A 13781-nucleotide genomic window follows, 5' to 3' on the forward strand; every position below is an offset into this window, starting at 1 on the left:
GGGTCCGACCTGCAGCCGGCGGCCCTCAGCAGCTCTGCAGGGCTGAAGATCTGCTCCACATCCCAGAGATCCTCCTGAACCTGAGGATGGAGCTCCTTCCAACACCCTGGAGTAAAACTTTCAGACAGAAAATAAATAAACTGCATACAAGACTGCAGCTCATAGACATAAATTATATAGAACAATAGAAAAGAATAAAAACAGAAAGGATTTCAGCAGCAGTGCTTCAAATGTCATCAAGGAACTAAAATTACTGAAAAGACAAAAAGCCTGAAGACGTCCAGAATCAGACTGTTTCCATCCTGATTTATGCAACTTCTCAGTTTTTAATATAAATGTATGGTTTTGTTTGAAGTTTAGCTTCATAAGTTTGTGTCAGAAGAGAAACAATCGATGCCTTCTCCAGCTGCTCCTCGTTTTCTGCAACCAGACTGAGGATTTCAGCTCATTTAGAGGAAGAAAAGGTTAAAACCTCTGATTTATGAGTTAATATGAACATTTGTAATCCCCTGAATGTCACGAGGTTCTGGTCTGAGCCTCAGACACAACATCTGGAGAACTCAGTGAATTAAAGAAGGATTTAACTAAAAGCAGCAGGGAGCAGATAAACAGCATAAACATCCTGCCAGGGGGACAGGTGGGACTTACCTGAGGACAGGTGGGACTTACCTGAGGACAGGTGGGACTTACCTGAGGACAGGTGTGGACAGTTAACAAGGACTGAGGGGACAATGACCAAAGACACAAGAAGACTAACAGAAAACAAGCAACAATGAATACAATCAGTCAAACTACAACCTCAGACACCTCAGGGTGATGTCAGAGATCAGTTCTTCAGATTTCTGTTAGTTTTTTCTTTATTTTAATTATTATTATTATTATTAATCCTCATTGTGTCCCATCTGTGCTGCTCATGCAGTTTTTCTGTAACTGGTTGTGAAATCGTTCTGTTCGAGGTTCTTTCTTCACTCAGCAGATGTTGCATTTATCCTTCATCAGCTAAAAGTTTAAATGTCAGCGATGTGTGGGGTCAGCCCTGAGGAACCTCTGAGTCCACTCATCACTGGTTGCATCAGTTTCAGACGGATGTCTCCAGGTGTTTCTCCTCGGTTCTGGGTGGGTCCGGTGTCTGACCTCCTCTTGGAGGAGAAGTGAATCTGAACCCGAGGGTCACGACACAAAGACGACCTCCGCCTGCAGCTCTCTGTGGAAGACAATCTGCTCACTGAGTGAAGCCGCTGCCTTCCAGGCCTGACATTTATTAAGACATTTAAATTTACGGTTGTAAACAAGTCAAACCTTCATTATCGTGTTCAGCGAGGTGGAACAGATGCAGATCCTCACCAGACGTGTTTCTGCAGCCTCTTTTACTTTTTAAAAACCTTGAAGGCGTTTTCTTCCCGCAGTCATGTGACTAACACCATAAGACTAATATCAGACTGAACAGGTCTCCAGGCATCCAGACACAATAATGACGTCCAAACAGAAACATTTAAAGACAGGACGAGATGCTGACTTTCAGCGTTGCCATGGAAACATGTCAACAACTACAGTATTTATAAAGATCTTTAATCCGTTCACTCTGAGGGTGAATATTGGAGTGAAAGTGTGTCAGGATTCAGTTTTCTTGTGTTTCTTTTTGGGTTTAGTGTCTCTTTTGTTGTCTTCATGTCTTCTTCTCTGTGTCTCTGTCATCATTCCACTTCTCCTCAGCCTGCCACGCCCATCTGCACCTGTCATCTGCACCTGTCATCTGCACCTGTCATTGTGGAGGAGAAGTGAGTGCAGAAGTTCACCAAGCCTTGTTAGGAATGTCCGGTTGTTTTTGCCAGAACTCTGGAACAGTGGTGGTGATAACAGGAGGATTCCTGGAACACAGGAATTGTCTGGTTCCTGGAACACAGGAAACACACTGGGTTGAGCTAGACCCAGTGTCGTAGAAGTTACGTAAATGGTCAGAAGTATGCATAGTCATCATGCATTGATTTCTGTATAAATACGCCCTNTTCTCAAAGATACTTTGGGATTTTGGGGCAAGCTGATCAAGAGTAAATGTGTCAATAAAATCCCCCGTGTATTGGCTGGAATCCAACGAGTCTCTGACAGTTATTTCGGTGTGCGACATACCTTTGCTTTTCACCCACATCATCAATCCTGAAATCATCTCACCTGAGCCCACCTGTGCTGATAACCTCCTGTTCTTTAAACCTGCTCCTGTCCTTCACCTGTCTGGTTCTCTCCTCTGCCTGCCACGCCCATCTGCACCTGTCATCTGCACCTGTCATCAGTCCTGTAATCATCCCACCTGTGTCCACCTGAGCTGAAAACCTCCTGTCCTTCACCTGTCTGGTTCTCTTCTCAGTCTGCCACGCCCATCTGCACCTGTCATCAGTCCTGAAATCATCCCACCTGAGCCCGCCTGAGCTGATGACCTCCTGTTCTTTAAACCTGCTCCTGACCTTCACCTGTCTGGTTCTCTCGTCTCGCCTCCTGTTCGGTTTTTCTGGATGTTGTTGTGTTTAGTTTTGCTGCCACGTCAGCCGTTTGTTTGGTTTTGTTTTTAATAAATTAGTTTTTTTTCCTGAGTTCAAGATGAGTCAGCGCTCCGGGTTCGACTCTCTCTCCTGTCAGCCTGATGACATCAACTGTAGGTGTAGTTTTTTTTATTCTATAGATTTAGGCCCATTTGTTGAGTCTTCCTGAACTTAATATAATAATAATAATAATAATAATAATAATAATAATAATAATAATAATAATAATAATAATAAGCTCCACTTCTAGTTGATCAAACTAATTAAGTGCCTTCTGAACTTCATGGTGGACTTTAAAGCAAAAGGGGTGAATATTTATGCACACACCATTTCTCCAGTTTTATAATTTTGTAATATTTTATTTTATAATTTTATGTTTTATAATGTTTTGTCTCTCTGACGGGGCGATAAGCATTCCTGAAAGGAATTTTATTACTCAAACACACATTTTTGATAATTTTATTAAAGTTAGATAAAAAATACAATTTTTTTGTGGATTTTAAAAGTTCATTATTTGAGTTTTTTAAACCCTTTAATGTTTGCATCAAGTTAAACTTTTTGTTTGCAAAAGAGAAAAATAAATATATTTTTAATTGATTCTCTGAGGCTGAAACCAAGTTTTGTTTATTATTTATTGATTTAACAAAGAAAACAAACAACAAATAATCAGCAACAAAGAACAAATCATCTGTTAAACTTTAGTTACAGATTTTTTAATTTTCTGCAGATTAACAGAATTGTTTGATTTTTTTTTCTGTAAAAACAATAAAATTAAAACTTTAATGACCTGTTTTCATTTAACAGCTTTAGCATCAGATTTCAGCACATTAGATGCATTAAATAAAATGTTTTTTTCATCGGTTACAAATGTTTATTTATCAATACTACTGATTAATTAAAGATGATCAATTAAGATGGATCAGGTGGATCAGCGGGTCGATCAGATGGATCAGGTGGATCAGGTGGATCAGCAGGTGGATCAGATGGATCAGGTGGATCAGCGGGTCGTCTCTCACTGTGGATCCCCAGCTGGTCGGACTCCCTCAGGTGGCATCTCAATCCCGGGGTTTCTGGGTCTAATCCAGCAGAGAAAAACACAAACATCCTTTTAAAAAGCTGAGCGGACACATCGGGTTGGAGATAAACCTGAAGGCTGGGGTTCGTTTGTTTTCTTCCCTGGCATGAAACTACAGATCAGCTGTTCTCACTGTAACCACAGGAGATCCCCAAGGAGCTAATTTGGTTCCTATTTTCTTTATTATTCTCATAAATGATTTAGGACTGAATGTGTTTATACTCTGATAATGCTGTCAGTTATACAGTAATTAGGTTGTGGATCCTCAGCAAGAAGGTTTTTAAACAGAAATCTTATTTTATCTTTATCACATCATATATTATATGTCACATTTAAAAAAACCTCAAATCGAGACTCTTACCCAAAAGGCACGGCGCTGATGACTTCACTGGCCGGTCCGACGCCGACTGAGGTCACCGCTCTGCACCTGAACAGATACTCGGTGTTTAACCTCAGGTGCCTCACTGTGACCTCTCCAGATGTTTCTGCTGTCGTTTGGCTCCACCCATCTTCTCCTCGGACACGGTACTCCACAGAGTAGGAGGTGATGTTCTCCGCTCCGAACCTGGGAGGAGAGATCTTCAGAGTCACACCTGCCTCCCATTGGACAGGTACATTCTCAATTCCAGGCTCTGAAGGAGGCTCAAAGCTCTGACTGGCGTAGGTGCCACTTTCTACAAGGATGATGGTTGAACCTTTGTGTTCCTCATCTGTAAACCCTACAGTCAGAAACTTTATATCCTTGTTCCCCTTGTTGGCTTCTGCAAAATCCCCAAAGCATTTTGCCTTTTGTTTCAGCTGCTCCTCTCTGCCTTTGAACCATGGAAGCCACTCTTTAAGGTTTGCAGTTTGGCTGTTTTGGTCAACAGATGCTGACAAAGCAGACAGGTATGGCTCCTCTTCACCCAGTGAGGTGAAAACAAAGCTCAGAACATACTTTGGAAGGGGAGGTCTCATCTTAATGGCATCTAACTCTCCTGAAGCCTTTGGAACTGAAAAGAGGAATGGAAGCCCTTTTAAATGTGGGTCCATTTGATCTGAAGACAACGGGGGCGTTAAAGAGATGAACTCAGTGTTTTTCAGCCTGTCAGTCACTGATTGGACAACCTGGATCTCTCTCTCTTTCCACTGAATCCACATCTGCAGGTCTCTCTCCCTGAAATTGGTTGAATTTCTCATTTCTGTCATGTTCATGACGACGCTCTCTTTGTCCTGTTTGCTCAGGATGGGAGGAGCATTCTCTCTCAGCTTTTGGAGCATCACCTCCTTGAACTTCATGCACTGTTTGTCAAACATCTCCAGTTTCTTTCCGATCTGTGGAAAGTGTTGAACAGTGGTGGACTGCTGGGCATTTTTGCACCTGGTGTCCAAATCAGGGAAGTCGTGCATTATTTCCTGCAGGAGCAGCAGGTGTGTATCAGGAGTTCTGCAGGAAACCGTCAGGCTTTCTTTGCTTCTTCCAGCACCTCCACAGTCAGAGATTACTCTGACTGCATACTCTGTGTTTGGAGGAAGTAAGGACAGCGTCACAGCTTGGGTTTCTGAGCGCGTTCGACTCCATTTTAGATCCTCCTTGTTTCTTATTGCATACTTCACGATGTAGCTGAATATTTGAACGTCCTGAGCAATCTCAGCGGGTTCCTCCCAGCAGACTGAGATCTCACACATGCTTGGTTCAGTGCGGGGGTTCTCAGGAGGGCTGCAGGGTAAAGTTTTAATGGGATCCCTGAGATCATAGGTTGGTCCAAGACCAACTGAGGTCACCGCTCTGCACCTGAACACATACTCTGTGTTTGGACTCAGGTCCCTCACTGTCACCTCTCCAGAGTTTGGTTCAGTCTTCTGGTTCCATCCATCTTCTCCACGGACACAGAACTCCACAGAGTAGGAGGTGATGTTCTCCGCTCCGAACCTGGGAGGAGAGATCTTCAGACTGACGCTGTGGTGGGTTATATCTGTAACAGCAGCTTCAGCTTCTGAAGGAGGCTCAAAGTTCTCACTGACAGAGAAGCCGTTTTCGTAAAGGTAGATGCTGGAACCGTTCTGAGTTCTGTCTGTCAGAGCCGCTGTCAGAAACTTTAAATTCTTGTTCTCCTTGTTGGCCTCGGCGAAATCCCTGAAGAGTTTTGCTTTTCTTCTCATTTCATTTCCTACATCTTTGGAGGCGAACCACTGTTCCTTCTCCACGTCAGGAGTTTGAGGATCCTGGGAGTCGTCGTTTGTTTCATTCAGGTATTTTGATAAATCTGTGAGGTACTGTTCACTGCGTCCCAGGGAGGTGAAGACGTAACAAACAGCCTTTTCTGCACTCAGGACCTCTTTGAACTGCTGGTTTTCAGATGAGGTTATTTTGGCACTTTTCATCATTTTTGTAAAAGACAGCACGGTGTGGATTTCCCTCTCTTTGCAGTCCAGCCACTCATTCAGCTTCGTGTGGTTAAAAGGTGAAGATATTCGTTTCTCCAGAAGCTCAGCGAGCACGGCCTCTTCTTCTCCTCCTCCGCGGATGGAGGGAAGCATCTTTGCCAGGTTTCGCTGAAATTCCAGCTTGAACTCAGAGCACCTTTCTTTAAGGGTTTTAATCTTTTTTTCAATGTCTGGAAACTGCTGTGCAACAGTGGTTTTTAGAGCATCGCTGCACCTTATCTCCACTTCCTTCAGGTCCTCCAGGACCGCTTGTGCGTCTTCGACAAACACTGCACTGATCTCACGAACAAGCTTCGCAGCAGAAGAGTCTAAACTGGCTAAAGGCAGGAGCCAGACCTTCATTGGCACGCCGTTCTCTCCATCTTCTCCCAGCAGTTCTGGCAGACTTTGGTAAACATTCACAGCCTCCAGGAAGGTTGCTGGAGTTTTGTGAAGCAGAAAGTCTCCGTGGAATTTGCAGGAGAAGGTCTCAACCTTTTTAATATCAGTGTTGTCCAGTTTCACGGAACCTGAACCTCCGATTGAAACACTGGGGATCTTGTTGATCATCAGTTTGAGGTAGCCCTCAATGTCCTGATGGTTTTCATCCTCAGACACGTCGCGGTCAAACACAAAGAAGGCTTTCGCCCCGTAGAGAACGCCGGTGACTACATGCGTTGCGATGTCTTGGTCGAACACGTAAGGGTACTTCACGTTGCCTCGACCAAGATGATCCATGGACAGTTCCTGGAACTTCGTGGTTGCTTCATACTTCAGCGTCACCCTGGCCTGATTGTGGGACGTCTTATCGTCATGCAGGTATTTAGCTGACCCCTCCACGTCCACCAGGCCACTCAGGAAGCTGGCCTTCAGGGAAGCTTCAACATTCAGAGCAGAGGATTTATCTGCGATGGATTTAGACGAAACGATCTCAAAGTCGTTGTAGCTCTGGGCTCTTTCTGCGATGTTATTCTCCAGAGCGTCGCTGTCCCACAGCGTCATCCCTGCAACACAATAAAGGAGACGTTTTCTCAGACAAACTGAACACCTCTTTGTTTCTCAGGTTCACTTTTTAAGCTTTAGATGAGGAAACAAGACGTTTCTGAAGTGATGTTCTGTCAAATAATCATCAATAATTAGCACCTTATCAGCCGTAGAGCCTGGAGAAAAGACCAGAAGTCTTCAGGCTAGGCTAAAGGCTTTCCAGGCTTATAAAATAACTCTAAAACAATTGGTGTGTAAAAAGAACTAGATCCGCTCAAATTAAAGTTTTAAACTCATGCATGACGATGTTTAGTTTGTCACCATTTTCTCAACTGAACAACATTTCTGTTGCTAATTAAATCCATGATCGGTCGTGTTTTTATCTTTGTTCTTTATTCTGTTTTCAACAATCATCACAGCTTATCAGTCAGCTCCTCGCTCCAGTTAGCTGCTGCTAACGGCTGGAATAAAAACGTTTATCCCAACATCTACCTTCAGTCACACATTTCAAACTGTATCTGAACTGAATCTGCTTCGTGTGGAATGTGTTGAGGAATGATTTTTATGATTTTAAACAGTAATAAGTATTGATAACTATCAGTACTAACACTGTGGATCAGTGGTTAGAGCAGTTGACCTCTAATGAGAGAGTTGGAGGTTTGATTCCTGGCAGCAGTCACTTGTTGAAGTGCCTTTGGGCAAAGCACTGAACCCCTCACTGCCTCCAGTTTGTAGAGATGTAGTATGGATGGGTTAATGAGGGCAGGTTGTGTTGTTTGGAGTTCAGTCCATTTACTGTTACCTGACAGAACATCGCTTCAGAAATGACCAGAATATCCCTTTTAAGCTCATTAAAACAACAGGTTAAAGTGTTCATCTCAAGTTTGGAACCAGAAAACAAACATTATTTTGTACATTTGTTCAGTTTTCTTTGTCCATCATGGAAACTGATTCTGTTAATATAAAAATCCATCCAGCTTGTTTTGAATTTGAAGACTTGCAGATAATTTTGTTTAAGTCTAATTGTTCAGTGACCATTTATGTCTATAAACATAATATAAATCTGAATACAATTAAAAATGTTTAATCTCAGCTTCCTGAGCCCACTGTGATGAGAACAGAAGCAGCTCATCCCTACCAGGGACGAGTAAATCCCGCCGGCAGTCGTAAAGCATCCCGAGGCTGAAAGGCCGGCCGAGCGCTGCGACCACCATCGTTCTGCTGCTGTTTGGGTTCATCCCGGAAAGAAGCTGAAAGAAATAAAACAAACAGGACGTCAGCTGATGGCTCTTCGATAAATGTTGTCCAATATCTGCAGCTTGGTGGAATTTAATTCTTCCTTAAGATGCTAATAATAAGACGCTGACGCCACGTCTCCTTTAAACTGCTGCTTTTATTTTCAGGAGAAACATCATCGAACTTCAGTTAAAGTTTTCACATTATTAATATTGTAATTATTAACAAGTTTTTCTAAAATTCAAAACTTGAGTTAGAACCACGTTTGTTAAAAAGATAATTCTGACTTTTTATATTTATATTTATATTTAGGCAACATTTTCTGCTTCAGGACATTTCTGCTCTTTTACATCAAAATAAAAACACTGAGACACAACAAGCAAGAATTACTAATAATTAATAAAACATAAATAACTTAGTTTGTAAAAGGAGGAGAAGGGGTGGCAACATGGATATTTCAGATATTAAATAAAAACTGAAAAACAGCAAAAAAGTCACTTGTTTTGTAACATTGGACATAAAACCTAAAAATTACAACTCCTTTCTCATCATTGTAACACAAATGTTTTTCAAACCTGTTCTGTTTCCAAATGACTGCATGAATACAAATACTGTAAAACATTATTCACCTGGTCGAGTTTCCAGATGAGATCCTGATTCCTGAGAGACAGAAGGAATTAAATTATTAAATTATTCTGTTATTGTTTTAAAAACTTCTGCTTCATTTTAAACATTATTTAGACTTATGCAGAAAAAACCCTCACCTTTAATGAATTATAACTTTAAAATAAGCACACTTTAATTTAAACAGTCTTACAGTTTGTTCTTGTATTTTACTGAACTTCAGTCAGGAGGAAGAAACTTCCTGCTTTAGTTGGAAACTCGTCGAATCGTGCAGAAATATTAATTTATGACTCTGAACAGGAGCTAAAACACAATAATCTTCACACAGAGAAATAATCTGATGTTCAGAACAAAAACCAGTTTCCAAATGAGTTTTATAGTTTAAACTCTTAGATGAGTTTGAGTTTGTTAAACAGAACATGAAGAAGTTATTTGTCTCAGAGTCACAGCAGCATTCAGGACTTACCAGAGGAGGAGGAGGAGGAGGAGGAGGAGGTGATGGTCAGAGAGGAAGAGCTGCTACTTCTGTCTTTATATGCTTCCTCCTGAGGAGGAGGAGGAGGAGGAGGAGGAGGTGTGATGGTGAGGGTCAGAGAGGAAGAGCTGCTACTTCTGTCTTTATATGCTTCCTCCTGAGGAGGAGGAGGAGGAGGAGGAGGACCAAATTGAACCACTCCGCTGCTTCAGTTTGGTTTGATCTGTGCAAAACTTTTCAACTACAACTAAAAATAAACAGAAATGACCTAAAATAAGATCATGTGTCAAAAGTTAAAATAAGTTTATTTTTTATAAATGACAGAAATGTCAAAAACAAAAACCTGCAGATTAGAGTCAGATGCATCAGTGACCCATTCAGAGGATTTACTGTAAAATATGCAGAATAAAGAGGTTTTTGTCAGTTTAAATAAATGAACAAATAAACTAAATGAGTTTCTCAGATGATGTGCTGCTGCCCCCTTGTGGACAAAGTGAAGAGTTTATTCTGACAAACAAAAAGCGATTTAATGACAAAAATGAATAAAATCTATTTTTAGATGGTGCTCACCTTCCTCTACTTTGGTGCTTTTTACAGTAAGATGTTGGTGGAAAATATTTAAATTCTACTTTTAGTTATTTATGATTATATGACACATCAAACAGTCACGTCTGTCCCATGTGTCCCTGTGTCCCTGTGACCTGTCCAGGTGTCCCCCTGGACACAGAGACTGCTGGAGACATGCAGTCAGATGTCAGGCTGTGAAACTAAGAACAGAGCAGAGTCTACTCGTAGATATTTTGTTTTTGTTTTATTTATTTTTTTTATCAGAACACATAAAAAAGACACACATCTGTACAAATAATGTGCTTTTACACCAGAAAGATTTAAAAAGACTTGAAGAAAATAAACCCACATTAAAGAAAATAAAAACAACAACAAACATCTCAAACATTAAAAATCCCTCTGAATAAAAACGTATTAAAGTTTGAATATAATGTACAGTTCCAACAACATGATCAGTTTGGATTAGGAACAAAAATAATGATTTCAGTCAGTTTTTACAGCAGAATTTCAAATAAATGCAGATATTTGTTTGTTGCTGGTGTCATTTGGACCCTGAGGAGTTTAATTAGTTTCATGGCTGCAGATTATTAATGGGCTCCTGGTTCCTCTCATTGTTCCGCTGCGCTCTCTGCTTTTTGTTTCACGTTCATCAGAGCCTCGACTCGTTGCTCCCAGCCTGGTTTGGCCTCTCGTCTCTCTCCTTCAATCAGCAGCTCGATGTACTGCGGTGTGGACAGAGGATTGGGCTGCAGGGCCATCTCCTTCAGTCTGTTCAGACACGTGGCTGACAGCTGGACCAGTTTCATCACCTCCTCCAGCCCTGCGTCGTATTCAGCCTTCAGCTCGTCAATCAGCCCCTGACTGCTCATCTTCTCTTCGGTGGATTCCTCGAAGTTCTCCTTCAGCTCCTTCGCTGTTCGCTTCTCTTTAAACTCCTGATACACCCATTTGAACTTCTGATTAAAATGCACGTTCCAGAAACATTTCCCTGGACACACGGTACAGTATCCGTTACTGCCCATAGCTGAGCATCCTTTTTTCCCATCATCGTTGGGTATGCCGCAGGGGAAGTGACAGGTGAACTGACACTGCTGACAGTTGGTGATGTACCGTCCGCTTTGAGAAATGTCAACTTTAACAGGTTTTTTAACGATGACGTAAAACTCAAAGTCCTAATTTCTGCTGATCTCTGCTTCGTGCTCTTTAACTTTTCCAATCGTTTCCTTTATTTTCTCAAGTTTGGCCAGACCCAGTTTCACCTGCATCTGCAGATTCTCCACCGAACTCTCCACCTGCTGTCGGCCTCCCAGGACCTCATCGGTCAGCGTCAGTCTGATGGTTTTCATGCAAACCAGAGCCGTAAAGAAACTCATCATGCTGCTTGTTCCCATGTGCCAAAACATCTGATAAGAGTTTTGTTTTGTGTCGCTGCCGCTCGTGCTCCCTGCTGCAGAGGTGTTGTCTGCAAACAGAGCTGAGCTGTTGAACTTAAAGTAAACCGGCAGCCCGTCTTTGGTTCTGGGACATGAGACGCCTGAAACCCTGATCGCTTCCAGAACCGGGGGCAGCTGATCGTCTGCAAACGTCACCAGAATCCGAATGTTTTCTGCCACATCTTTGCCAAAGATTGAGAGAATCGAATCAAACATGTGTTTCTGTGTTGGTGTGAGTTGAGTTAAAGAGGCCTGAGCTACAAAACACACAGCATCAATTTCACCGAAATCCAGCAGGGAATAAAAGAGTTTCCGCAGCTGCTCAGAGACCTCTCCGTCTCTGGTGTCTCCGAAGCCTGGAGTGTCCACAATCGTCAGTGAGTAGTTGATTTTAAAACCCTTCTGGTGATAGATTTTGTACACAGTGACCTGATCTTCATCCACCAACTTGAAGCGATACGAGTCTTCCCATTTAACGCCCAGGATATAATTAATCATCCCACTGATGACCGTCGACTTCCCAGCACCTGCGGCTCCAAGAACCACGATGGTGCGGTTGGGTTTGGTGGATTTTTTACCAAACCTGAAATATTTGTATCCTTTAGAATCGGTTTGTTTTTCTTTCAGTGGAATTTTATAAACGGGGAGAGATCCTGTTTGTGGAGTCAGCAGGGCGCTCTTTTCTTTAACAACGTTAGCCAATCCACTCCTGCCATCGACCATCTCTAAAATGGAATCGCTGATGACTGAACTAAAGTGGTTCCAAAACAAGTTAAAGTAATCTCTCACTGTGGTGACGTTCAGAAAATGTGGTGAGAATATTAGAACACTGATAACGAAGAGAGCTGATGAGACGGACCCAAAGATAAAAATCGTAATCGTCACTGTTGACGGTACAAATATCTTAGCTGGGTTTCCTCCTGGGGTGACTGGTCTGAAACGGTTCCAGCCTGTGGTGAACGTTATCAGATGTACTGAGAGGATCAGAACCCCGACCACCAGAACAGTTGATGAGTACGATCCAAAGACAAATGTTGTGATCGTCAGTGTTGACGCTCCTAATGTCTCAACAAGGAACAGTCCTGGAACGACGGACCTTAAAAAGCTCCAGCCTGATATAAATAAATCAGTCAGGATGGTGAAGTTCAGCCAAAGAATCGAAACAACTAAAACCACAAGAACCAGGAGAGTTACTGACAGCCTTGACTCAAAGATGAACCTCTTGATTGTCAGTGTTGTTTCTTCTAACATCTTAACAAGATGTTCCCCTTGGAAGATAGACCTGACATGGTTCCAGCCTGATCTGAATGATTCTGTCACTATGGTGACGCTCAGCGACTGTGACGAGAATATTAGAACCCCGATAACCAAGACAGCTGAGGAGACTGACCCAAAGACAAACAGCATGATCATCAGTACTGACGCTGCTAACATCCTGGCATGATTTTCTCCTGGAAATTCATCCTTGATACGATTCCAGCCTGAAGTGAATGAATCTGTCAGGATGGTAGGATTGAGCAAATGTACCGAAAGTATCCCAACCCCAAAAACCAAGACTGAGGACACTGACCCAAAGACAAACAGCATGATCAGCAGTACTGATGCTCCTATTATCTTAGGAGGATTTTCTCCAGGGAATACAGACTTGAAATGGTTCCAGCTTGATTCAAACAAATCTGTTACTATGGTAACATTCAGCCAATGGAAAGAAAGTAGGACAACCCCAATAACCAAGACAGCTGAGGAAATTAAACCAAAGACAAACATCAACATCATCAGGATTGATGCTACTAGTATATTAGCATCATTTTCAGCCTGGAAATGGTTCCAAGCTGATCTGAATGAATCTGTGACTATGGTGACATTCAGCCAATGGAAAGAAAGCATCACAATCCCAAAAACCAAGAGAACCAATGAGAACAATCCCAACAAGAACATCAGGATCATCAGTATTGATACTATGATTAGGTAAGCATGATTTCCTCCTGGGATTGCAGACTTGATATGGTCCCAGGTAGCATGGACGAAATCTGTGACTGTGGTGACATTCAGCCAAAGTAACACAAGTACCAGAACCACAACAACAACCAGAACTGTTTCCAATGAGTTTGACTCGAAGATCAACATCGTGGTGGTTGATTTCCCTCTGAAGGAGTTTCTCTGGTCTGATCTCTGAACCTGCATGTGGTGAGAAAAAGAGTACAGGTTCAACAACAGGTGCAGTTCCAACAGGTACAGTGTCACAACAGGTACAGTGACACAACAGGTACAGTGACACAACAGGTACAGTGTCAAAAGGTACAGTGTCAACAGGTACAGTGACACAACAGGTACAGTGACACAACAGGTACAGTGACACAACAGGTACAGTGTCAACAGGTACAGTGACAACAGGTACAGTGACACAACAGGTACAGTGACACAACAGGTACAGTGTCAACAGGTAC

The 13781-nt window shown here is 42.3% G+C and overlaps 2 protein-coding genes across 3 annotated transcripts in view; both read right to left on the bottom strand.

The window, feature by feature from the left end:
* Positions 1-3142: 3142 nt before the first annotated feature.
* On the bottom strand, positions 3143-9527 carry LOC108250799. The gene is made up of 4 exons (XM_037981982.1): positions 8865-9527; positions 8138-8249; positions 3971-7019; positions 3143-3610 (listed from the first exon to the last, which is right to left on the bottom strand). The coding sequence occupies exons 2-4, from the start codon at positions 8235-8237 to the stop codon at positions 3547-3549; spliced, it is 3213 nt and encodes a 1070-aa protein (XP_037837910.1). The 5' UTR covers positions 8238-8249; positions 8865-9527; the 3' UTR covers positions 3143-3546.
* A 55-nt stretch (positions 9528-9582) lies between these two features.
* LOC112449917 overlaps positions 9583-13781 on the bottom strand; it is an 11610-nt gene continuing 7411 nt past the window's right edge. For both annotated transcript variants that reach the window (XM_037981983.1, XM_037981984.1), the window contains one exon: positions 9583-13512. In XM_037981983.1, coding sequence (XP_037837911.1) covers positions 11074-13461 — 2388 coding nt within the window. In that variant the 5' untranslated portion in view covers positions 13462-13512 and the 3' untranslated portion in view covers positions 9583-11073. The remainder of the gene's footprint in view (positions 13513-13781) is intronic.

Source organism: Kryptolebias marmoratus, linkage group LG20 (genome assembly GCF_001649575.2).
Source record: "Kryptolebias marmoratus isolate JLee-2015 linkage group LG20, ASM164957v2, whole genome shotgun sequence".
In the NCBI taxonomy this organism is placed as follows: Eukaryota; Metazoa; Chordata; class Actinopteri; order Cyprinodontiformes; family Rivulidae; genus Kryptolebias; species Kryptolebias marmoratus.

Coding starts and splice junctions, on each gene's coding strand:
- LOC108250799 (XM_037981982.1), bottom strand. CDS start 8,237: ATGAACCCAAACAGCAGCAGAACGATGGTGGTCGCAGCGCTCGGCCGG. Junction 7,020..8,137: donor GCGGGATTTACTCGTCCCTG/GTAGGGATGAGC, acceptor ATTGTGTTGCAG/GGATGACGCTGTGGGACAGC. Junction 3,611..3,970: donor ATCAGCGCCGTGCCTTTTGG/GTAAGAGTCTCG, acceptor CTGCTGGATTAG/ACCCAGAAACCCCGGGATTG.